General features: G+C 49.8%; 1 protein-coding gene across 2 annotated transcripts in view; it reads left to right on the top strand.

Moving 5' to 3' along the window:
- The window catches only part of CHRDL2 (chordin like 2), a 61,914-nt gene that overhangs the window by 17,232 nt on the left and 18,182 nt on the right, over nt 1-26,500 (top strand). For both annotated transcript variants that reach the window (XM_090030821.1, XM_090030822.1), the window contains exons 2-9: nt 2,190-2,302; nt 3,976-4,069; nt 4,779-4,921; nt 10,172-10,265; nt 17,289-17,344; nt 19,014-19,188; nt 20,609-20,803; nt 25,173-25,355. In XM_090030821.1, the coding sequence (XP_089886947.1) occupies nt 2,190-2,302; nt 3,976-4,069; nt 4,779-4,921; nt 10,172-10,265; nt 17,289-17,344; nt 19,014-19,188; nt 20,609-20,803; nt 25,173-25,355 (1,053 nt within the window). The remainder of the gene's footprint in view (nt 1-2,189; nt 2,303-3,975; nt 4,070-4,778; nt 4,922-10,171; nt 10,266-17,288; nt 17,345-19,013; nt 19,189-20,608; nt 20,804-25,172; nt 25,356-26,500) is intronic.

The following is a 26,500-nucleotide window of genomic DNA, read 5'->3' as shown; positions in this document are numbered from 1 at the left end:
CTGGGTCTACTCCAGTGTGATAGAGCAGGGTTGAATCTGGCCTGCTATGTTTAAATCTTCAGTGATTCCCCAGCTTATTATAAAGCAGTGGGGAAGAGCAGTTTCCTGCTTATAGAGTTGGGCTGCAGTGGACACCCACCAGGCACGGAGGAGACGCCAGACGGCTCTGTTGAAAGATGCTCAAGGGATGGAATGGGTCTGTTGTGCTTAGGAAGAGTCAGTCTGTTTCCTCTGAAACCACGTCTCTGCTGGGGGCACCCTAGTCTGTGAAGTGACAGCGGTGATACAAATCATCTTGTCAGCAATCTGTGCGCCGAGAAGGTTTGACGCTGATGGAGGCGGAGGGGATGAGAGAGCTATCTTGTGTATGCAGTGAGGTGCTCCAGGCCGGGACACTTCTGTTCCACCTGTTGACACAGCTTCTCTAAGTACCCGTTTGAAGACATTTTGGCAAGACACTAGTTCATATTAGGCAATCAGGACTCGTAGTAGAGATGATATCTTTTATTAGACCAACAAGAGTTTTGCCCCCCAAAAAAAAATTCTTTAATTTTTTTGCAAAAATCTTGTTGGTCTAATAAAAGATATCATCTCAACTATGAGTCCCAGTTGCCTTTTTCTTTAGACCAATACAGCTACAACCTGGATACCTAGTTCATATTAGCACATTGGGCAGGTGAAACATTTATTTCGAAAAGGTGCTTTTGGGGGTTTTTTGAGGCAATTTTTTATACCAATTTTTGTGGAAGACACTTCACACTTTCCAGGTGTTTGTCCTCCCCTGTATGTTTGCAAACCAATAAAAACAATTTGCTGGAGGGTAGGGCTAGGATTCAGAGTGACCTGGACAAATTGGAGGATTGGGCCAAAAGAAATTTCACGAGGTTCAACAAGGACAAGTGTAAAGTCCTGCACTTCGGACAAAGCAATCCCATGCACTGGTGCAGGCTGGGGGTGACTGGCTGGGTAGCAGCTCTGCAGAAAAGGACCTGGGGGGGACAGGGGACAAGAAGCTGAATAGGAGCCAGCGGTGCGCCCTGGGTGCCAAGAAGGCGAGCGGCATCCTGGGCTGCATTGGTAGGAGCGTTGCCAGCAGTTCGAGGGCAGTGATTATTCTTCTCTATGCGGCACTGGGGAGGCCCCATCTGGAGTCCTGTGTCCAGATGTGGACACATTGGAGAGAGTCCAGTGGAGGGCAATGAAAATGGTTGTGGGCTGGGGGACATCATGGGTGAAGAGAGGCTGAGGGAACTGGGCTGACTGAGTCTGCAGAAGAGACAACCGAGGGGGATTGAATAGCAGCCTTCAACTGCGTGAAGTGGGGTTTGAAAGAGGATGGGGCTGGACTGTTCTCAGTGGGGGCAGACGACAGGACTGGGCTCACATTGCAACAAGGGAAGTTGAGGTTGGATGTTAGGAAAAAAATTCTCACTAGGAGGGTAGTTAAGCACTGAAACACATTGCCCAAAGAGCTGGTGGCATCTCCATACTTGGAGGTTTTTAAGACCCAGCTGGACAAAGCCCTGGCTGGGATGATGGGGCTGGTCCTGCCTTGAGTAGGAGGTTGGGCTAGATATGACCTGAGGTCCAACCCTCATTTCCTACGATTCTTTGATTCTGTGTGTAAAGTCTTAAAGATGTGATCCTCCATGGCATCCACTTTCCAAATGTACCACCCCAAAGCAGACCAGGAGCCTATGCAGTCGGCTCTAGGAGAATTACTGTAGTGTGGGAGAGGTCTTCACAAAGCAAAGCATAGAATGGATGTGCCAGAATTACCTTTGGCCAATCCAGGAACAGAAACAATGCTAGGTGATTTTTATGACCAATCATCATTTTTGTGACCAAAGGTGAAGCAGTGCAATACCCTCTTGGAAGGACAAGCCGACAGGGTAAAACACAATTTCTGAAAAACATTGTGGAATAACCTTGAATAATGAATAAAACCCAAAGAGTCACCACCTGCCAGCAGGAAAGATGAAATCCATTGAGTTTAAGGATCTTCAAAGAAGCCAGTGGGAGTTAGGATCTGAGCACCTGACTCTCCTGGGTGCTCTTGAAAGTCCCACTATCAATACATTGTTCATTAGAAAGTGTGCACTCAGCTCTGCTGATCTCCTGGTGGGGAAGAGGATGCTTCTCTAAGGCAAACCTCTTCTCTGACGTGGTGTCCACTTCTCGACTTACAGGTCCAGGTATGTTCTGTGACTTTAATGGCAAGAAGTACAGTCCGGGAGAGAGCTGGCACCCTTACCTGGAGCCGCAAGGGCTGATGTACTGCATCCGATGCACCTGCTTGGAGGTGAGTTTGGCACAAGAATGGGCATCTAGGACATTGCATGCTAGCTTTGCCTCTGCTGCCTGTCATCGGTCCAGATCCAGCAGTAAGCCTCTTTCAGGGAGATGGGTCCTGCGATTGTGATAATGGTCCTCAAGTTTTGGAGTAGCTTAATCTGTTCAGAAAACTTCTGCAGCTGAACTCTCTTAGACCACTTCAGCTCTCGCCTGCCTTGCCTCCTGCCTCACTAGCGACTTGTGGGTGGAGATGTGGCTGCTGATGAAGTGCAGCCCTGACCCTTGAATGGCAGTGGTGTTGGGAGACAAGATGCTGCACCAGGAGTGGAGGCAGGGATGGGATGGGAGCAGAGGGGCAATACCTGGGTCTTAGTCCATCTTGCAGAAGAGACTTGTATCTCTGTGCTGTACTAGCTGGGGCTTCTGCATTCCCCTGTGAGCTATATCTACACAGCCCAGAGTGACAAAAGACATGGAGCAAAGAGCCCCGTATGTCTCGCAGAAGGAAGGAAAGACGTGTCCTGATGAGGATGTTTGCACCCTTCCTAACAGGGGCCTCCAAGGAGATGGAGGAAATGCTATTAGGTACTGTACAAACACACGACAACAATAGAGGATGCCTGCCCCCAAAACACAGACTAAATAGGCAACACCAATAAAGGGGGAGGGAAAACCAAGCTAAAGCCACATTGTAGCAGAGACAGAACAGAAGCCAGATTGGAAAATCTGTTTACAGTGCACAATGCAGTGAAGTGTAGAGACACCGGAGGTAGCTTGGGGACCAGAAGCAGGTCCCCTGCCTTCAGAGATACGCTGCCCTGCGTAGAGAATTCGCTAACACAGCTGCTGGCACCTGAGATTGCACCATGTGAGCTAGCTTGGGTATCCCTTGTCACCACTGAGACCTGTCCAGGGCAAGACCTAATCAGAGTCCCAAACTAAGCCACTGCTCCTAGGGAACCTGATAAATGTGGAGAAGAGGGTGCCCAACGGTGAGACGTGGCACTGTTGGGAGGAACTGGGATCTGAGCACAGGGGAGGACGCTTTCAGGATGCAGCTACCGAGCAGCCTGGCAATGATGGGGTTTCTTGAGGATCTTACCTGGGTGCCAGTATAGGTTCTCCCCAATAGTTTAAATATCACAAACCTTCCACGGGGGTCACTTGGCTTAGCTTCTTCCGCCGTTGGAGTGCCTTTCCTGCAGCAGCTCTGGGGAGAAGTCACCTCAGGTTTTGCAGCTGGAAGCTGGGGTTGAAATGGCTGCTCCGAGGCCAAAAACATAGGAAGGGACATCACCCCCAGCAGCAGCGAACATCCCCCTCCACCCCTGCTCTGCCCTCTTCAGTGCTGAAGGTGTAGGGTGCGGGGCAAAGAGTGGGGGGATGGAGGTCATAGATGTCCCGGTCACCATACTGGCCAGTTGCACCTCTGGCTTGGTAAAGGCCAAATGAGGTGGCATCTTCAGAGAAATCATAGAGAAGTGGGGCTGCAAGGGACCTCTGTAGGTCACCTAGTCCAGCCCCTGCCTGAGGCAGGATCAGCCCTGTCCAAACCATCGCAGACAAATCCATTATCTGACCTCTGAGTTACACTGCCTGATACTACACGAGACATCAGGGTGGGGGAGGCAGTCTTAACTTTTTGGCTGACACGGCCCCATGCTCTCTCCGTGCCAACAGAGCATAAGCGTGAGCTGCTACCAGATCCAGTGCCCGGCCGTGTATTGCATCAATCCCGTCACCGAGCCCCAGCAGTGCTGCCCACGCTGCGCCGGTAAGTGCCGTTCTGGCCCGGGCTCTCTCTTTCTGTTGGCCCAGGAGCAGGTTTTCCTTTCAGCATGATCCTTTAGCTCTTGGACAGGCTGAGACATAAGAAAAATGGGATGCATGGAGCCCTGGAGGCAGCAAACTCCCCCTTAAAGGGCTAGGCTGTGACTTACACAAGGTGGGTGTCTGGAGGGTGAGTAGCCTGCCTTCCTGCTCTGCTGGGCTGGGCTCCAGAGCAGACGGTGAATGATGAACTGGTGGGGCAGGATCAATGCCCACCTATTCCCTGGCTTGCTCCAAGCTGGGGTGTTGGTGCTAGTGGAAGGCAGCAGGCACTGGGACCTGGGGGGAAAAAAGACGGAAATGGGTCTGCCTGATCTACGTGTCCTCTCCTGGAACAGTCTGGCTACGGCTGTGTCCTTCGCGATGCAGCTCTCATTTCAAGATAAATTATGCTCAGAGAGGTGGGTTGAGCTGTGCTTATGGGTTTCATTCCAGCTATTGATGGTGCAGGCGAGCCTGGATCCAGTTTTAGGGATCTGATAAATACACGCTCTGTTTATGTTTCCCCTGGAAGGTGGTCCCGGCTTCCCATTATTCAGAGCCGTGTCAGCGCCGGGAATCTGTTTAGCATCAGCGTTTCACCTCCTGCGGGCTGGGCCGGGGAAGCCGTGGAGCTCAGCAGTCTTGTTTCTGTCCGCCCTCTCCCCCTGCAGAGCCGCACACGCCGTCTGGCCTCCGGGCGCCTGTGAAGTCTTGCCAATACAACGGGACGACCTACCAACAAGGGGACATGTTTACCACCAGTGAGCTCTTCCCTTCTCGGCAGCCCCATCAGTGTGTCCAGTGCAGCTGCTCTGTAAGCTATTTTTGAACCCAAGGGGGTCTGAGTCCAGCGTGGAGGGCCGGTGTAGGGAGGATATGGCCATTCAAGCCTGTGTCATCTCCCCCTGACCCTATGAACGCAGTATCACAATGCTGCAGGTCATCTGAGGAGCTCAGCTACCCATGGCCATCAGCATAGGAGCATTACAGCTCTTGAGGTTGTGGTCCTGCCAGGGGCACGATTGCAGCAGCTTTCCCTGTATGGAGCAGTGCCTCTCTCCACAAAGGAGTCCTTTTGCCTTCCATGGTATTAGCCCATAGGACATGGAGCTGCTCCATGTGTGCATAACGGGTCTGTCCCTCTGGCTAGGATTCTGCTCTTGCATGCGTGTAAACAGGCAGTAATTTCACTGCAGTTAATGGATTTATATTGGAGGGAAACCTGAATAACGGAGGGGAGAATCAGCTCCTTGCCCAGCAGTCGGGGCAGTTTCATCTGAGCAGTACCTGTGGCTGGCTTCCGATCTCCATTTCCAGTGTAGACCTTTCCAGTGCTTGGTCCAAACTCATGTTACACATTCAAAGGGAAGACCCGCCGTCCCTGACAGAGGGATGCTACAAACCTCTACTGGAGCTTCTCGCAGACACCTTGCTGTGGATGGGACCCACGAAGATGGGATTCTGGGCTGCATGGACCTGGGCGCTGATTGTCTGGGGTTTCTTATGAAGCAGCACTACTGTCTGCATGACAACACCTGGCCCCCTTCACTTCTAGATCCAAGACGGGAGGCCAGCCCCATCACCATGTTGCAGTGCTGCCCCTGTACACTTAGACATCCATGGCTGCCTTGCTTCCCAGGATGTCTCATACAGCAGTCCCATGGCAAAAGGGCCTCGTGTGCATTCACAGCACAAAATCATGGACAGAATCAGAGAGAAGTAGGGCTGGAAGGGAGCTCCAGAGGTCATCTAGACCAACCCGCGCCTGAGGCAGAATCATCCCTACCCAAACCATCCTATACGAATCCACAACCTACCCTCTTCATAAAACTACCCTCAACCCTGGCACCACACAAGACATCATACCCTAACCTGCCACAGGTAAAGCAGGGGGACCACAGCAGCTGATGCCTCGCTTCTGTAAAAGGTCATTAATGTGACATGGCGCCTGCAACAGCAGGGGACAGGACTTGATGAACCAGGCGGTCCCTTGCAGTTCCTGTATTTTGTAGGAAGCTCCTACATTATTCCTCAGTCAGCAGCCCCGAGATTGTAGGTGCATACCACGGAGATCAAATTCAAATGAGTTGACGGGTCACATCTGGACCGGGGGGCTTCTCATGGGCTGGACAACCCACTTCTGTATCCAGCTCACAGAGCTTCTTGCCACAGGTGCTGGGTGGATGTACAACACACGGGGCTGCCATTGCTCATCCACGTGCTCCTGATCTGTCTGCTGAATAGCGACACGAAACCAGAAATTCAGTGGCAGGCAAAGGGTGGGTGGGGTGCTGGCCTGCTGACACACTGAGAAGTGCCACAGGCCTGGCAGCCCACCTCTGTTGGCCATTATATGGCCTGTGGCACTCCTGGGTTGCAGGATCCTCTGTCATTAGATAGCATTCACAGCTGTGATCAGAAGTAGACGGAGGTACTGTGTGCAGTCTTTCTATCGTCTCCAAGGCCTAAGCAGATCACTAGCAGGGGCATCTCTTGTCTCCCTTGTTTGCCAGCACCGCCAGTGGGCATTTAATAAATGTCTGTCTTCTCAGAAAGCCTGCGGATCCAGCAGCAGGCTCAGGCATAGGCCTGGCTTAGATCTGTCAGCCTTCTGCATCTGCATTTTACCCTGCCTGCACAATTGGATCGCATTAACAGCCTGTTGAAAACATGTCCCAACTCCTGTTTACTTTTCAAACTCTTTACTATGCTGGCAGGAACACAGCTTATCCATTGTGTGGGCCAAAGATGGATGTCTGATGCAGGATGACTCCAGGCCTGAGTGTCTGAGGATAGATTGAGTGTCCTCTTCTACTCCAGGAGTAATGGGAAAGAGGAGAGCATAAAACTAAGAGCAATGACCACTCTGAGCTTGGAAGCCATATGGTAACTTTCCAATGCTCTGCATGTCCCAGGGCCATAAAAACACAAGTTTTGTACAGAGATTGCTTCATTGCAGGTATTGTATGAAGATACTGAGGGAGAGCAGACAGCTAAGGTCAGGGGGATGGGATCTGGAGCTAGTCAGCTCTGCACGGCTGTTTCAGCTCAAGTCTCACAGCAAAGTGTCCAGCTGTCATTAGTACCTGCAGACTCTTGGAAGGTCCATGTGGAACGAGGTTTTGGTCTCTGACCAATTCCTAATGGTCAAGTGTCCTCATCGCAGTGGACAGTACCTCCCTTGTTGAAAACCTCAGGAGAGAAGCCAAGGAGCCAGCGAGCCATGGAAAGCAAACTACTTTCGTTGCAAGAGGTGGCCCTGGCATGCCAAGTGGTGTTGGTGTTGGCACTGGGATTGCCTCCGTTGTTCCCTTTAGGTAAAGAACAGATGCTTCAGTCTGGCTGTGTCAACCACTTTCATCACCTCTTACAAAGTCACTCCAAACATCATCTGAAAGCCACGTCAGGACCCGATGCTCTACCATACACCATCAATTATATTTGCATCAGGTGGGCCAGAACCGTGGTTCTTTGTAAGGTGCCTTATGCTGTAATGTCCTCACCATGAGGAAGGATGGCCGAATCTGACATGCAGAGCCAGACTCAGAGATAGACAGGAGCGTGGGGCAGCCGAGAGAGAAACATTAGATAGGCATAAGCACCAGTCCTCCCAACTATACCCATATAACACAAGCATACTGCTAATGACATCTATAATGGTGGGGTAGAACCAGACCCAGGGACTGCATATGGGTGGACATATGGATTTGCAGGTTTTTGTGTATGAAATATTTCCACAATGGGAAGGATACTTCTGTCCATACTTGGGCATCTCCAGTGTTTGGCTTAAGTTCATCTGCTTTATGAGACATGGCCGGTCAAGGACCCGCGTCATCCACTCTCATTAGATGTGTCAGATTGCTTTCCTTCCCCTCTGGTTCCCTGTTTATTCGGCCGGACTATGTCTTGGCTACTAAGAGGAAAATATAAGGATTGCAATGAAGATGTGCACCAGTTGGTTTTTGATTGCTCGTGTCTGATGCTGCCAGCTGCCGAAACAGCTGCACGAACAGCTGGGCTGACTATCCTCTTTGAAAACTGCAGCGAGCCCACGGCCTTTGGCGTCGGCTCTGTTATTTATGACATTTGCTTCTCGTCCACTGGAGGCATTTACATCCACCGCTCTTAGCGGTAACCTGACAGTCTCAGCTGTGACCTAAAAGAAACAGGAACCAAATTCCACTCTCCATGCATTGAAGGCAGTGGCGATAAGTCTGGATTTACATGCCTGGAGCTGGAGCAGCAGTCACTGTGGGGCTCTCGACACAGACTGGCTCCATGAAGCACCATTTTGTCGCAAGGTCTGTTTCCTTCTTATCCTCGTTTGACGATGCCAGTGATTGTCACATAGGGTGCGGCCAAATCCTGTCAAGGGTGCTGTGGGGTGCTGGCCAATTTTTGCCCTGGTACGAATTCACAAGATAAACCCAGAGATTTCAAACAGGAATACATAGTCTCAAAAGCATTCTGCCCTCTTGGATCTTTTTGAGATCTTTGCAACAGGAGATTTGCTGTAGTATTTTTCCATAGTCATAAAATAAGTGGAAGCTGAGAGCTGGCAGTTTCCAAAGGGATGTCTTGAGTCTAACAAGATGGAGAGCCACTGACCTCCATGGATTTGCTTTCCCTGGTCTCCGGTTCTCTGTTTATTCAGTGGAATGATGTCTCGGATGCTAAGAAGAAAATAAAAGGATCGCAAACGCGCTCTTGCTTAGTCTGGTCTGCCGTAAGCGGAGGTCGCTGAAATATCTTGTGGACTTCCCTTAACTAGAGATATTCAGAGGTCATCTCTCCAGGCTACCCTTGAAGGAGACATTACAGATGTAATGAAAAATAACCCTGGTGCTTGCAAGGGGGAGAAGGTCCCATTCAGCACTGATGTCCGAGCTCTGGATGAGACATGGGCTGCAGCGCATAACTTTTCTTCTGGAAGTAGTTTTACTTAATGGGCCAAAGCCTGTCCTGGGGCAAGCACATGCAAATCCATCAGCTGCAGTGAAGCTGTGTTGGCTTCTACCATGTTCACCACCACGGTAGAACGACATCTATTATTTTTCAGATTTAATTTGCACAACTCTGGCATTTTCCAGGCCTTTTTCCAACCGGTAATCAAGAGGGGTGTGCCGAAACCACAAAATGCATCTCTGGCTCCAAATTATGAACTGAACTGCTGGAGGGGCTTGGTTCTGGGGGATTAGGATTGACTTGGTAGAGGGCAGAGTCACGAAATCTGGAGCCAGCTCCAGGCTCACATTCATAGCTCTACCTTTGCAGCAAATGGAGCTGGAGCGTGAGCCATGCTGGTCCTTAGCAGGATCCTGGCATGGTTTTGCTAGTCAGAACTTAATTTCCTCTGATCACACGATTAATCAAAATAATTTCTTCCCTCCGTAGTCTGTAAAGCAGAGCTCACAGACCCACAACCTGAACACGCCTCTCAACCAACCTGTGCTAGAAGCCCGCTGAAAAGGTTTAGGGTGAAACCTCGTGATAGCCATGATGGTGATGGCGGTTAGCATTGATGTGATGGTTGCGCTAGGTGCTGTACGTGGATCAGAGAATATCAGCACAGTTCCCCTCGGACCGCTTACGGCCTTACCCCTGCCTGTCTGAGCAAGCGATGCACAGCACGGACGGCATTGCTTGATTCTGATCTGCACAGTCTGGCCACTGTTTCTCATCCTAATGAACAGCAGGGGATGCTGAGCCTCCTCTTTAACCCCTGTCAAGCAGACTAGCTCTCCTGAAGTCAAGAGGGTGCATTTGATTTACAGCCAATAAGGACCTGGCCCATCAGACGAGCTTTATACTTAGCAGTTAGCCTTGATCAAGAGGGGAAGGCTGCTTCGGGATCTGTGATGGGCGGCGTTGAGACAGGCTGATCAGTGCTGCAAATTATGCAAGAGCTGCCATCCTTGCTACAGTAAACTGGGGGTCTTGTTGTGGCATCTCAATAAGAAATCAAGCGAAGAAAGTCTGCTGCAAAGTTACAGTGCTACAGTTCAGCCCCTGGCTATTGGAGAACAGCGACAAAAAAGGCTTTCTCTCTTTTTGTGCTTGCTAGGAAGGCCAGATTTACTGCGGCTTGGTGACGTGCCCTGAGCTGCTGTGCTCCTCTCCCCTCTCCGTGCCAGACTCCTGCTGCCAAGTCTGCAAAGGTAATATGGGAACGTGTTACTGCAGTAAAGCAAGGCCTGAGAGGAGGGCAGCAAATGGGAATCACAGCCCTCTCGGTTCGCCAGCAGCAAGAATTTCAAGCTTGTTAAATATGACTGTGCTGGAAATCGCACACAGCTCTGCCTCCCTGTCACTGAAAAGAGCGAAGTGTAAAGGCCTCCCAGGCTCAGTTCTGCTCTCGTGTCTCACACCAGCTCCCTGGCGTATTTGTGGGTGGTGTAAGCACGATAGCAGCTGTGGCCTGCATTATTTTTTTGACATTATAGCACATCACTGATGGGAGCTGCATCAGGCGTGCAGTCCTCAGCCGTGATTTATCTCGTGGTCCCCTGACACGACAAGAGAGGCAGCGTTGCACCTGTAGGCCTGGAGCTTGCGTTAAGGTGATGACCAGGAATCCTGGTTTTCTCTGCTAAAAATATCCAATATAAAAAAGTAACTCAAAATTCACATTTTTTTGTGATTAGAAGGAAATACCACTATATACATATATATTTATATATTAGTGGCGGTTCATTTTAATCATGGGAAATATCTGAAAAATGGGATTTTTTTCTTTATCAGATAAAACCAGGATCCCTGGCGATGACAGTGCCTGGCTGTCATGGGCAGACTCAGGAGAAAAACCCACTCTGATATAATTAAGAGCCTCTAGCATTTTATGCAACACAGGCTTGATTTTCCTCTCGCTTACAGAAGAAGTGTGACTCTATCAGCTTTGTGGTTATTCATCTTGATGTACAACAGGGGAAGTGGTAGGAAAATCAAATCCAATGTTGTTAGGTGAGGTTTAGGCCTGGCACTATACCAGCCTGTCTCACTATAGCCTTAGGGCACATGTAGACATTACACCTAGAGCATCCTAATGAGGGTTAGGTCGATCGACGTGCTGATCTGTACATATATCCGGGGAGGTTAGATTGGGGAAAAAATGAGTGGTGTGGCTCCCGGCACCAGTGAACACGTGCACTGGTGAGGCCCGGTCTATGATCATGCCACTTAAAGTAAGGCAGGTCCCAAGAATATGCGCACATGCCCTGACACTTGGCCGTATGATACAATGATGTGCAGGTAAGGACACAATTTTTGCTCTCTTACACTAGGCCACGGGGCTGTTCATTTTCTGGGCAGCCAGAGGTCACATGCAGTATGGGGTGCAGATGGGGGCTGCATGCTTTGTGAGCAGCCCCCTCCCCACCACATGCACTGCGGCTCATGGTGCCTGGCAGCCAAGGCAGCCCAGATCCCTCCCTCCCTCCCTCCCTCCCGCTGCCCTGCTCTGTCCCCAGAAGAAGGGGCAGAAGCCAGAGGAGGAAGAGGGAGCTGGAGACCCCAGCCACCACTGCAATGGTGGGGAGTGGGAGCTGCCTGAGAACCTGTGGGTTGCAAGTTAGCCCCTAACAGCCCTGAACCAGGGAAAATCTGAAACTGTGCCATGGAAGACATGGGAACTGCTGCAGATTAAGCTCCTGGTTTTACTGCTCCTACACTGACAATAACATGCACTCCAATAGCTTGAGAGGCCTCCATTGCTCAGATCTTATCATACCCTTTAGGCGTCCACGTGAACTCAGGCGCCTACATGCGATCCTATGCCAGCCCACTGAAATCTCTGAAAAAACATGAATGCACCTATTTTTCTTACACAGCATCATCTTCTTTATAAGACTCTGGTCCCAAAAAGCAGTGATCAGGGGGAAGAGGACCCACCTGCCTTTTGTGTCAGCTGTTTTTCAAGGATTTCAGCAAGGTGGAATGGAATCAAACTTAGGTGTCTGATAAGTCTACTTTTACATCTGGGTCAGTCAAGGTGGGATAGGTTCTGGCCCTATGTTTCTAAAAGTAAACTAGCTTCTTACTAAAAGACCTATTTGCAGAGCAGCTGCATCTTCTATCCCATGCCTTCTCCAGACTTGTCCTTGCAGCCCATCATAGAGCAGTGGGGCTGGAAGGGACGTCCAGAGGTCACATCTAGTCCAACTCCCTGCTTGAGGCAGCATCACCCCTGTCCAAACCATCCTATACAACTCCATTGTCTAACCTATTAGTAAAACTACGCAGTCAGCCCTAACACAACATGACATCATACCTGAACCTGGCAAGGGTTGGGCAGGGGCACAATAGCAGCCAACACCCTGCTGCTGCAAAGGGTGTTAATGTACACTTGAGAGAACACAGGAAGGGCCGCGTCCCTTGCTACAGAGGAAGGCAACCCCCCCCTAGTCTGCACCAATCTTAGCACAGGGCAAAATTCCTTCCTGACCCCAAATGTGGTGTTGGTCTGACCCTGAGTGCAGGGCCAAGACAGTCTAGCCAGAAACCTCCAGGCTAAAGTCCCAGCAGGAGCACTGGTACAGCCCAGTCAAAATCCCCAGCTTGGGCTGCAACCATCATCCAAAGCTGCTGAGGAAGGGGGAAAAAACTCATAGCAGCTTAAAACTCCTTCCTGGCCCCATGCAGCAACCAGCAAAGCCCAGAAGCCTAGGACATCTCCATAGGAGAACATAGGCATGGCTACACCTAGATCCTCCCTGACCAGTGCCTGTCCAACCTGTTGAACACCTCCAGTGATGGACAGTCCACATCTTCCGTGGGCATCTATCCCACTGCCTCCCTGCTCCCACAGTGAAGACGTTTTTGCTGAGATCCTATCTGGTCGTACTTTGCTGCAGCTTGGTCCATGTCCTCATCTCTGCAGCAAGAGAGAAAAGGTGCTTTCCCTCTTCTTTATGGCAGCCCGTCAAGTATTTGAAGACTGCTGTCTTGTGCCCTCTTAAGTGTCTTATCCACAAGCTGAACGTGGCAATTTCCTTCAGCCTCTCCTGTGACGTGCCTTGGAAGCCTATTATCATTTTTATCACCCACCTCTGAACCCTCTTTAACTTCTCCATGTCCATGTGGAGTCCAGGACTGCACGCAGCGCTCCAGGGGAGGCCTCGCCAGTGCTGAGTAGAGAGGTATTATCACCTCCTGTGTCTTGCACCTAATGCTTCTGTTGAAGAAGCCCAAAACCATACTTGCCTTTGGTGCATTTATGGTAGTGGCTTTCAACTATTTTTCATTTGTGGACCCCTAAAAAATTTCGAATGGAGGTGTGGACCTCTTTGAATTGTAAGCGTGGGAATTCACGTGCTTTTGATTGATCGTAGTCATCTTTTGCAGACCCCTTAGACATAGTTTGTGGACCCCCAGGGGTCTGTCGGCCACAGGTTGAAAACCACTGATTTGCAGTATATCACACTGCAAATTCATGCTGAGTCTGTGATCTATCGTAACTCCTAGATCCTTCCTTGTAGTGCTACCATCCAGCCAAGTGTCTCACATTTTGTGTTTGTATTTTTGATTCTTCTTCCCCAGGAACAGCACTTTGCATTTGTCCACACTGAACTTCACCCCGTTAGCTCCAGCCCAACTTTCCAGTCTGTCAAGATCCTTCTGAAGTGGGTTCCTATTCTCCAATGTGCTCACAAAACTTCTTAGTTATGTATCATTTGCAAACTTGCTGAAGAAGCTTTCTATGCCGGCATCCAAGTCATTAATAATCACGGTGAACAGCATTAGGCCCAGGACAGACCCCTGTGGGACTCCGCTCAAAACCTCCTGCTATTCTGACATGGACCCATTTGTAACTACTTTTTGTTTGTGGCTATTGAGCCAGCTGTCTCTCCACTTTATAGGAGTTTTGTCTAGCCCATATTTCTCCAATTTGTTTATGAGAAGGTCATGTGGGACCTTGCCAAAAGCCTCGATAAAGTCCAGATATTCTATATCCACAGTAGTTACTTGGTTGAAGGAGGAGATCAGATTTGTTTGGCACAATTTGTTCTTAGTAAATCCATGCTGGGTGCTTGTGATCAACCTTTCCTTAGCCAGATGCTGGCAAATGGATTCCCTTGTAATGTGCTCCAGTAACCTCCCAGGTATTGAGTTGAGGCTAACAGGGCTGTAGGTCTCCAGGTCCTCCTTTTTGCCTTTTTTAAAGTGGGGCACTATGTTGGCCTTTTTCCAGTCCTCTGGTACCTGGCCCATTTACCACAGCGTCATGCATATCATTGCCAAGGGCTCGAAGATCTCTGCCGGGTCTTTCAGTACCGTGGGATGAAGTTCATCCAGCCCTGCTGATTCAAATTCATTCAGACCCATCAGAAGCTCGCTGACTGTCTCTTTTGCTACCTCATCCCTCAGCTTGTCTCCTTCCTCATCCAAATAATCCTTATTAGGTGTCTGGTTTCACCTTAATTTTGTTGTGAAGACTGAGGCAAAGTAGTTGTTGAGTATCTCTGCCTTCTTGGCATCTTCTCATAAGAAGATGGGGTCTGGACTCAATGATCTTTCGAGGTCCCTTCCAGCCCTTAATTTCTATGATAAGAGTTCTTATTGCCCTTAACCTCCCCTGCCTTGGGCAGCTCAATTTTTACCTTCACCTTCCTGATTTTGTCCCTGCAGGGTCTTGCTATTTCCTGGTACGCTTCCTTGGTGACCTGCCTATTTTTCCATTGCCTCTATGCTTTCCTTTTGCATTTGAGGCACCCTTGAAGCTCCTTGTGCAGCCACATTGGTTTCTTCCCATTCCTCTTGTGCTTCCATCATGTTTGGACAATTTCTTTTTGGGTTTCCAATACTGTGCCCTTTAGAAACTCCCAGCCCTCCTGGACACCTTTGTCCTGCAGTCCATCTTCCTGTGTTCCTCCCCACAAGTTGCATACATGTGTCTAGCATTGCCAGAAGTCACCAAACCCTGAGGAAGCCAGCCAGGATGCTAAACACACAATACCACTATCCCCTTGCCATGCTTGGCAGCCTGTACTGCTGTTGAAAAGAAGACGGCTGCGTCTTCAAAATCCAAGCCTCCAGGACATGCTAGTAGCAGTGTTTTCTTGGAGTTGTAAAATACTCACGCAAAAGACAAAAAGAGCTTTTAAAGACCTCCATGATGAAGTCTCCTCTGCCACTGCCAATCTTGACTTAAGCACGTGCTGATTTATCAGTGAAGGATTCCCATGCCCACACTTTAGCAACCAAATTTTCATAGGGCCAAGTTCTCATTCTGAGACTCAGAGAAAGGTTGGATGAGCAAAGTGGTTTAGCACCCAGCATGCACTGATTTGTGACATTTCAGCTTTTGAGCATGTCAGGGGTTGCACTGGGACCCGTCCCCACTGCATTAAAGACAAGCCTTTAACCAGGGGTGGGCAAAATGCGGCCTGCGGGCCAGATGTAGCCTGCCAGGCCATTTTATCTGGCCTGTGGGGCCCCTAAAATGCAGCCCCCGATGCCTTGCCAAAACTCAGTAAGCGGCCCTCCACCCAAAATAATTGCCGCCCCCCCACGTTAATCACTTAAAGGTGTTTCCTCTGACTGTCATTTGGAAGGAGCCCATTCTTCCCAGAATAATCTCCAGCATGGCAGCCAGGGTCCAGCGGAGAACAACAAAACTTTCCAGCCGATGACACCAAACTTTGGGGCAAAGCATCCACGCCAGAAGATAGGTGGGTGATCCAGGCTGACCTGGACAAGCTCAGCAAATGGGCAGACGAGAACCTGATGGTGTTTAACACCGAAAAATGCAAGGTTCTCCATCTTGGGAGGAAAACTTGCAGCATCCTTCTAGGCTCGGCAGTGCTACGCTGGCTAGCACTACAGAAGAAAGAGACTTGGGGGTCATCATTGACCACAAGATGAACATGAGCCTGCAATGCGATGCTGCGGCTAGTAAAGCGACCAAAACGCTGGCGTGCATCCATAGATGCTTCTCGAGCAAATCCCGGGTCGTCATTCTCCCCTTGTACTTGGCCTTGGTGAGGCCGCAGCTGGAGTACTGCGTCCAGTTTTGGGCTCCACAATTCAAAAAGGATGTGGAGAAGCTTGAGAGAGTCCAGAGGAGAGCCACGCGCATGATCAGAGGTCAGGAAAACAGACAGTATGATGACAGGCTGAGAGCCATGGGACTCTTCAGCCTGGAAAAGCGCGGGCTCAGGGGTGATCTGATGGCCACCTATAAGTTTATCAGGGGTGACCACCAGGATCTGGGGGAACGTTTGTTCACCAGAGCGCCCCAAGGGATGTCGAGGTCGAATGGTCACAAACTCCTGCAAGACCGTTTCAGGCTGGACATAAGGAAGAATTTCTTTACTGTCCGAGCCCCCAAGGTCTGGAACAGTCTGCCAGCGGAGGTGGTTCAAGCACCTACATTGAACACCTTCAGGAGTAAATTGGATGCTTATCTTGCTGGGATCCTATGACCCCAGCTGACTTCCTGCCCCTGGGGTGGGGGGCTGGACTCGATGATCTCCCGAGGTCCCTTCCAGCCCTAATGTCTATGAAATCTATGAAAAGTGATTAGAAGCATGATTTATGAGGGAAGGCAAGGGCTACATAGTCTGGAGAAGAGATTGAGGGGGAAATTTGATCACCATCTTCAGACACCTGAAGGGTGATTATAAAGAGGATGAAGATAGACTACACCCTGTAGCTGGAGGGGATAGGATGAGGAGCAATGACCCCAAGCTCAGCAGAGGAAATTTAGGTTGGAGCTTAGGAAGAGCTTTCCAACTCGGAGGGTGGTCAAGCCCTGGAACAGGCTGCTCAGAGAAGCTGTGCAATCTCCATCCTTAAAAAGTTTCAAGGGCAGGTTGGACAGACGCTTGGCTGGGATGGTTTAGTCATGGGTGATCCTGCCTTGAGCAGGGGGCTGGACTTGATATGGCATCATGAGGTCCCTTTTAGTCACGCTTGCCTGTGAAACCGTTTCCCTATTGGCTTGCCTGTGCACGCACAGTGCAGTGGAGGAAAACATGAGTTCTTTGCTCCTTTTGCTTTATTTATGGCTATGCTAAAGTTGCAAGCGCCGTGCCAGACTTGTGGAGTCAGACCCTGACCCCGCTGCCTGCTTTGCATGGTTCTCCTTTGAGCAGATCCTGCAGCAGAAGCCGCAGGCTGGTCAAGAGACATTCCCACTCTGACCTGCTATGCCCCTAATCATAACCTTTGGGTTTTTTTTGCAGATGGTTCCTATGAGAAATCCACCGAAGAGGAGCCCCTGCAATTAAACAGAGGTGTTGTACGTGATGTTTGCATTTTAAAACTCCACTCATAGCTTTTAACCCGATTCTGCTGACCAATCCATGGAAAACCATGACTTTGCTATGCATGCCCTATCAGTCACTCTTTGATCAAAAAATCAGTCAAACCAAAAATAATAAAGAAATGAATAAAAACCCAACCTTGACCAAAAAAACCAACCCCAAGCAGACTTGGTTGTTTCATAGCTCAGCAGACTCCAGCTGGAGTCTCTTCAACATACAATTCATAGCGATAATTAAGTTCCTAATGGACTTCATGGAGTGGACCTCAGAGTCTCCAGCTGCTCATTTGCAACTTCATTATTGCTATGAATTGTACGTTGAAGAGACTCAGGTATTATGGTGGTGACCAACCAGCAGGAGAAAATCCTGACGTACAATGGGTTTCTCCTTTCAGAAATACTTGGAAGCCCTCTTTGAATGCAGAGCAGCACTGGGATCTCCGACCAGCTTCTGCTTTGCCCTACCCTCTGTTCAGGCCAACGGGGCCAGGATAAAGAGATGCATTGTTGGTCCCCAGCAGTAAAACCCTTGTTTCCCAGCACTCATATTTGTGCTTTGACCTCTGAACTCCTCTGCTGACTATTAGGTACCTTGAGCAATGGCAGTTCATGCGTTAAAGGCTACCCACAGCCCTAACCATAAGAGTGCTTCCTCCTGTCTCCTGCCATTGGAAGAGCTGCACTGGACTGAGCCACAATGGGACATTTCGGAAAGGAAGCCAATGCAAACACAACCTATTTCCCATGCCTGGGTAGCAAGCGCTGTCACTCAGGAGGCTGGCTTCCCTTTTTTTCCTCACGTGAAAGGAGTTCATTCCTCTGCACATAGCTCCAGCGTGGCAGCCAGAGCGTGGGCAGGGCTAGAGGGAGATTTGTTACTGTGGTATGGCCTAGTCTCAGTCTTCACAATATTAGGGAGGAAAAAGTGAACTCCTTGCTTCTTTAGCTTGATTCATGGCTGCATTTAGAGTTGGAGGGCTCATGCCAGGTTTGTGGGATGAAGTCACTTACAATGTCTTGCCCTTGCTCTTTTCATAGCTCAGCAGATGCATTGCCAGCATCACACCTCCGTAACTTATAAAACTACAAAAATAACTACAAGAGGATCCTTTGTGCTAACTACAAGACTAATCTACTGCACAGCAAAGCATCACCATCTACATGGGCAGGGATTTACTGCATAGTAAATTAGTCTACTGCACAGAAATTTAAACTGCATAGTAGCAGTAAATGCAGGTAGTAAATTTAGTGCGCAATAAAGCCAAATAGCATTAATTGCACATGTAGACACATTCAGGGAGCAGGAGAGCAGCAATGGGGCATCCACACATAATCTGATTGACTGGTGTTGGGTCGCTCAGAGTGGGAGCAAGTGGGCAGTGCTGTTGTCTCAGTGTGGTCCCTGGCTTGGTAGGGAGGTGGCGTGGCTTTGCTGGCAGAGCTTGGAAAAGGACCCAGTTCTCTTGATTCCTTCCAGACCTGTGGTTAACCAAGTAGGCCTTGTGACTTCTTGAAGCCTTGAACATGTTCCCCACGGTGTGCTAGGGCAGCATGACTTTGCCTTAGCACTTCTAGTGAAGTGTTAGAGACAGGGCAGCCCGACTGCCAGGGTCTGAGGAATATCCTTGTCTCCCTCCATTCACAGAGACATTCCCAAGAGCAGTGCTCTGGGGAAATGGCCAGCCGGAGGTCGGGTCACCGGGGGGCGACTCCATCCCCTATCATGAGTTCCTCGCTGGAGTTCATCCCCCGGGGCTTCAAGCCAAAAGGGGCAGGTGGCACCACAGTCCAAATCGTCTTGAAAGAAAAGCATAAGAAAGGTAATTCCTTTGGGAAGGGGTGGGCGGGTTTTGAGATATTCCCTGGAAAAAGGGTGCCCAGAGGGGGCTGGGAGTGCTAGGTCGTTGCATCAGTGCAGGAGATGGTAACGTGGGCTTGTGGGAGGCTGGATGCCAGTGCCGGGATGGGGAGGGTGACTCGCATGAGCTATCACTGCTGGGCCAGCTGGGTACTGGAAGCCATCCTGATACCCTAATCCATGTGTCCCTTGCATGTGTGGATCTGCTGCCTTCCAGGCTAAAGGGATGTGGTGGGCTGGGCTAGACTCCACGGCCTTCTTCTGGGCTGCTGGGATGCTGGTGAGAGAGGGAGCAGTTTGGGGTCCCTTCACGAATCCTGGAGGGTGAACGCAGCCAGAGGCAGGACTTTAGCAGTTGTTCTCAGGAGTCTCCCCTTATAATGCAGGCTGAGGGGTGGCATTATCCCTGCATGGGGATTTGCTTCCTTCACTGAGGATCCCAGGAGGTGGAGGGGAATTATCGCTGCAGCCTAATGGGACCATCTGGGAAAACTTAGCTAACTGGACGGTCCTTACCCTTCCTCCCTGCAAGTGCCACCTTGTGGGTTTGTCCCCAGAAAGGAGGAAGGAGGCCTCCAAAGACACATGAGGGTCTACAGCGGCTGAAACCTGTGGCCCAATATATGTCACTGATCCCCCTGGTCCTGACTACTCATGCTCATTAAAGACACCGTGGCACTTCCTGCAGAAGCAGGACTGTCAGTCCCATGGCCCTGTGCAGAGGAACTAGATTGGGGTGCTCAACCCCCAGCCTGTGGGCCTACTCCAGCTCCAGATACCATGCCATCTATCCCCGTGGGGCTCCTGTAACCCTGCACCTGACCCTGGCATTCAGGGGCAGTGCAGGTCATTCAGAGCCTGATCCCAGCCAGGCAGGAGTGGCATGGGTCCCCAAGGCCCAATCGCAGCTCAGCAGAGGTGGCCTGGGGCCCTGGGGTGCAAACCTAGCTTCCAGGGGTGGTGCAGGGAATAGACAGAGGTGGCACAGGGCCTCAGGACCTGATCCTGGTGCACAGGATGCATTCAGGTCCTGATTCAGTCTGCTGGCCTGAGGGGCCAAAACTGAGCACCACTGATCTAGGCGGTTTCTTGAGGTCCTCTCCACTTCTGGTTTCCATTATTCTGCTGTTTAAATCCCCCTTGTTGTTTCATTTTGGGCAATTTTCATTCTCACATTCTGTCCAACGGGACAGTGTCATGTTTCTATGGCTCCTTTGTACCCAGAGGGGCTGGACTGCGGTGTCGGTAGATGGTACCCCCTTTTTATAGCTTGAGAGATATGTTGTGTCCCGTCAGCCTAAGAAGCACCTTAGTAATTCACATCCCTGCCATTACTACTATCGCTGGCGCTACTAGGAACCCCCTTGTCTCCTTCTCTCCAGCTTGCATTTACAACGGGAAGACCTACTCCCATGGAGAGGTGTGGCACCCTGTCTTCCGATTGTACGGCACCCTGCCATGCATCCTGTGCACATGCAAAGATGGGGTCCAGGACTGCCAGAAGATCACATGTCCCAAGGAATATCCCTGTGAATATCCGGAGAAAGTAGAAGGGAAGTGCTGCAAAGTATGCTCAGGTATGAGATGGGACAGAGATCAGGCTCATCAGCACTACCTGCTCCTCCTGGTGTTTCTTTCTCTTTTACTACAGGCTATAAACAGATGTTACATGTGTCCTGGGAGAAACCATTTTATCTCAGGATAAATGGTAGTTATTCAGATGTCCATGTCCGTTATCCTGGGACAAATTCTAAAAAGATTCATGCAATAGGAATGGCTACCAATTCGTCCTGGGACATCACAAAGTGAGCCTGAACAGCTGTCCAGGAATTACATCATGGAATCAATGGCAGAAAAGTGGCTGTGCATTCAGCCACTTGCTAAACGCTGACTGGAAGGGCAATAGGTGTACGTGCTGATCCCGGGACATTTCTGTTCTTGGACAAACACAGGCACAGCTTGTCCCAGGACAAATGCAATGTCTGTTCCCAGGAACAGGCTTCTCTTTTGGTTTCTTTCAATTGCTTTGTTCTAAGGCCTTCATCTTACAAATACTTATGTATATACTGGGTGCATCTACGTATGAAATTAATGTGACTGAATAAATTCTGGGGCAATTTGACCCAGAGTAAACTAATCATGATGTCGCCTTGCACATGTGTGTTTAAGCACAGTAATTTACTCTGCTGTTGGATAGTACCTGTGTCTGACGGGATTATCCTACAATATTAAGGACAATATTAAGGATAATATTGTAGGATAATATATAGAGTGTATTACAGAGTAAAGTAATTTAGTGCACCCTAACTGCGGTGCACATGTATATGGCGATGCTTTACTGTGCAGTAAATGAGTCTACTGTGCAGTAACGTGCATGTGTAGATGCACTCACTGAGAGCAAGAGGAGTCACATGACTGCAGCAGCAGAAGCATGTGTTGGCCCAGTTAGATCCTAACTTTGTACCTGACAACGGGAATTTGGTGTCTCTTTGTAGGATTCTGGTCTTTTCTGAAAGCTTTTGGGCTTGAGTCATAGAAATCAGAGATGGAGAAGACCTGCTAAGCCTCATAACTGATTATGGTCCCCCAGGGAAAGTTTGCTCCTTATGTCCCATCCCTCTGCGCTTAGCCTAGTCTTAGAAATTTAGGTGATGTAGCTTTTACCATTTTCTTAGGTAAAGGAAAAAAGTCTTGGTCTGTGCAACACAGGAGGGTCTCCCCAGAGGTCCAGAAATGTGGAGGCGGGGGACAGGAATGGCCTAGCCTAGGTTAGCTACCCGACGTGCAGGTGTAGCCCAGGTGCTGGGCTCTGGAGAGGCTGGTGTCAGAACTGGACTTGGAGCCATAGCCAAAGTCAGGACAATGAAGCTGGAGATGAGCCAAGCTGAGGGTTAACTAGGGCCAGAAGCCAAAAGCTGAAGGTCAAACCAGAATCAGGAGCAGGAAACTGGAATCGGGACGCCGAGGGTCTCCCTGGAGTTGGGAGTCAGAGCCAGAAAGGGCAGGAGCAGGAATATTCACCTTTGCCTGGACGAGGAGACTGTGGGCTGGGCCTGGCCTTTATTTGCCTGTGGCTTCAGGGGACTGGCTGCCCTGATTGCCTCACTCAGCCCAGCCGGGACCAGGGCACAGCTCTGGGCTTGCTACAGGTGACATGTCTTCAGGGGATGGTTTGCTCCAAACTCTTGATTGGAGCTGGCAAGTCCAGGGTTGTATACTGGCCTCATCAAAGGGAAGTGGTGGCAGCATTAATTGCAGCTCCCCAGCTGCTAAATTTCCAGACCCGAGCCTGAGTGATTCCTCCTCTGTCCTTCCTCTGCATAACTTATTGCATCCCCATGCCTGGTCATGGCTTCGCTAAGTTTTGTCTTCTGCTATTAGCTTCCTTGGGATCAGGGCTGGAGCCACCTTCTTTTCCAAGCAGTTTTCAAGACTCGGTTCCTCTCACTCTCATGCACCGAGCAGCCCAGGTGAAAGTGGTGCCTGTTTTTTATCTGCTGGAGTGGAGACCCATGGGGGGGAGGAAAAGAGGTCCTAGCAATGGGGGAGCGATTACAGACCACATGTCCTGAGACAACCTGTCTAAGTGCTCAGAGGCCATGCCTCCTGGGGTCTATTCCCAATTCTGCCCCGTGCTACCATAGGCAAGTTATTTAACTCTTGTGTGTTGTCAATCCCCTCAGAAGGGGGGTTGTGAGGTTTGCTCAGCTGTGGCTAAAATGCCCTGAAAGGTGTAATAAGATCGCCAAAGATTATCCTTAGGATCAGTGCAGTATCAATGGCAGCAGTGTATCACTCTGCACTGCTTGAACAGGTCTAACAGGCCAGGGCTCCAGTGGAGGTTTTGTCTGTCTTAGGAGTCAGAGAAGCACTGGAGAAGGACAGGAGCATGGGTACATCCTGTTAATGTCACGCTAAAGCCTTATGTCTGAACAGCTTGCTGGACTATATTACGGTCACTGAAAAACACTACCCTGCTTTTATCCTTACGTACCTCGGGAGTCTGATCTCATTCACAACATGGTGAATCAGACATCACATAAGTCCACTGCGGAGGGCGAAGATGCCCCCCTCTAATCAGACTCATGCCTGAAAATAATCCTGCTCCTAAAATAGACCCCATCTATTTACACCAAACCCAACTCTCGCCTAAGGAGCTTAACGAGCTCCACATCCAACACAGTGAGAGAACAAGGCTAAATTTACTGGAGGGAGGGGGCTCCAAGACCCTCAACCAAATGCAATAAACCGGCTTCTAAAACCTAATCGTTAATGACTCCAGAAACTGGGAATGAACGGCACACGTTCACCGGCGGTGCAAAAAATCGCCTGCAGTTCTGGAGTTGCTCCCACTCCAGCTTCCCTCCTGACAGGGCAGGCGAAATTCGGAGGTGGCACATACAGAGTAAGTGGCACCCCGAGAGGCGGGTGCGAGTGAATGCAAGCAGGTGTGATGCTGAGCGGGTGTGTGGGGCTGGATCCTGGCGCGGCGCTGATCTGCTCTGCTTTGCCCTGCTGTCTTGTCTCACTGATGTAATGGAAGTGAGATTGATGCCAACTGAACTGAGGTCAGAATCAGGTCCGAACTGGTGTCATTTGTATACCCACTGGGGTAAAAGAGAAGGATGCAGCTTGACAGGCACCTGCCAAGAGGGGGATGAGGAGAGAGTACCAGTTTGATTGATTTTTCTCTCTGATCCACTGCAGTCACCACTGTAGTTCCCAGGACCAGCATAATAATGGAGACCAACAGCCCCACAACTGCTTTACACCTTCCTTTCCTCCAGAGCTCAGGAGAGGAGGCTTTGCTTGGATGTCCTGGAGCCCACACCCCAAAAGCATGAGTGACCTTAATACTGATAATAAGGTTAGGCATAGCACTTACATTTTAGATGCTGTGGAAACAGTCTCACCTCTACCCATTCCACAGATGAAGACCAATCCCTCAGGCTAGGCCAACCTATCAAGTACGCTTCCAAATTTACGGACAATAGCCTGAGCTAGTAAATCAGCATAGCTCTGCTGGCTTCCATGCAGCTGTGCTGTTGATACCAGTTAAAGCTTTGACTCTCAGATTAGTAAATGGGAGTCAAAACCAGATACAAGCATCCCCAACATTCAGGAGTGCCCAGGTCTAAGGGCTCTCGTATGAGGCCTCCTCTCCCCAGTGCAAAAGCAATGAGAAACCTGTGCGCCCAGAAGGAGCGTCTCATGGTCAAGATCCACCAGCGGGTCCAGGACGGGAATTTTGCCTTGCCTTGTTTGGTGGAAGTTTTTAGTTTGCTGCTATCTGAGCTCTGTAATGCTCTTTTTTACAGGCCTTGGATTAGAAAGCATGAACATTGGAAAAGGACCAGCAGAGAGCAACAAAAATCATTAGAGCTATTAGAAATGTGACATACACAAAAAGGCTGGAAGAACTGGGTTTATATAGTCTGGAGAAGAGAAGCTTGAGCAGGGATTAGATAAGTCTTGAAAGACCTAAAGGATGGCTATAAAGAGGATAGGGATGGATTACTGGTATTATCTGTCCCCAAAGGGATCAGGATAAGACATAACATCCTGAAATTGCAACGAGGGAGATCTGGATTAGATAGTCAGAAGACACTTCTAACTGTGGAGGTGGCTGTGTTGGTTGCAGAAACTCTATCCTTGACAACTTTTAAGAGCAACTTGGAGGAAATGATTTAGACAGGGGTGATCCTGCCCATTCTCTATGAAGCTTGTCATAAATAACTCAGGGAGGTCCCTGCTGGCGAGACCTACATGCAGTCCCCCCCCCCAGAAAAAAACAAAAACAAAAAAAAAAACCTTTTAATTGTTTAACGCCCCAAGAGGAAATCAGTCTGGAGTTGCAACTAGAAAGCCCGGTCTTCCAGCCTTTGTACCGATCTTAGTAGCTATACGTCCGAGCAACAGCTAACACTGACCTTGTTTTTTGCCTAGAGGCCAGAGTCAAGCCCACTGATGAAATAAGCACCCCCAGATGTACCAAGCATCTGAACAGGGTTTTGGTCTACATGTTTGTGCCCCCCAGCTCGGAGACCCCCACGGAGCTCCTGCGGAAGATCGCGATCGAGAAAGAAGCTTCCGATGAGGTGGAAATTTACAACTGGAAACTGGTAAAAGGTGAGCCTTGAAGAGGAAGCCAGCCAAGATCTGGGGAGATTCACACAAGGGGCCACTGCCCGTACATGTTGAGTGGCCTGGGGCGGCTCCTTCCTTCCTCCAAGTTATGGGTAATGCCTACATATGTCTCCAGGGAGGCCCGTTCTCAAGTACACCTCGGTCACCTATAATGTGACCTTAATCCCAAAAATCATGCACCAAAGTTGACCTCTCTGTCTCTGGTGGGCTTGAGAACAGCTGCATGCGGGAGCAGAGGAAGGCCTCTGGAGCGGCTTAGCCACCACACCTCCCGGTTCGGGGCATGCGGACGCGGTAGGGGGCTGCTCAGGAGTGGCCATCCCTGGGGACACCAGAGGCATTGGGTAGACCAGTGACTCTCCAAAGGGTGTTACAGTGCCTCGGTGCTGGGATACCCTTTCAAGGGCTGTGTGGGGTGCCACACAGCATGAGCACTGTTAGGTGTGCAAACAGCTACACATGACGCACAAGATAAACCCAGAGATTTCAAATAGGCATGCACAGCATCCAAACCATCCTGACCTGCTGTGGTCTTTCTGAGCTCTTTGCAACAGAAGACTTTCTCTAGTATTTTTCTTTAGTCAAAACATGAGTGAAAGCACAGAGCTGGCATGTCATTAGCCTTGAGGCTCATGAAGAGTGCCTCAAGTCTAACAAGTCCAAGAATCACTGGTGTAGGCATAGCCTCCATCTCCTGATTTGGAGAGTTCAGAAAAAGTCGAGGCCATGATGCTCTGGTAGGATTGCCTGTAGAAACGTATCCAGTAATCCCTGTATTGCACAGGTGAGGCTCCACAGCTGGGCAAATCAATACTGATTCTCTTTTGGGCTTTGCCTGGATAGGCATCACACCTGAGCTGACCTGAAATTCAGGAAAGCTCTGTGAGTATCTTCTAATTCCTCTCAGCCCCGTCCTTTCCGTTTTCCAGTCCAAATGGAAAGAGCAAACATTGCAGCGCTGCAAAAGGGCTCTTCTCATGGCCTGCTGACCCAACAAGCAGCAGCAGGCACTGGAAATCGAGTTATACAACTCATCCAACTTTCTGGACTTGATGGACTTGCATTTGAACCTCTGACCTTTGGAGGCTGAAGCACAACTCACAAACACCGAGATGAAAAACCATCTC

Source organism: Crocodylus siamensis, chromosome 1 (genome assembly GCF_052110815.1).
Source record: "Crocodylus siamensis isolate JL-2025a chromosome 1, ASM5211081v1, whole genome shotgun sequence".
Lineage (NCBI taxonomy): Eukaryota > Metazoa > Chordata > Crocodylia > Crocodylidae > Crocodylus > Crocodylus siamensis.
This window is presented reverse-complemented; position numbering and strand designations above follow the sequence as displayed.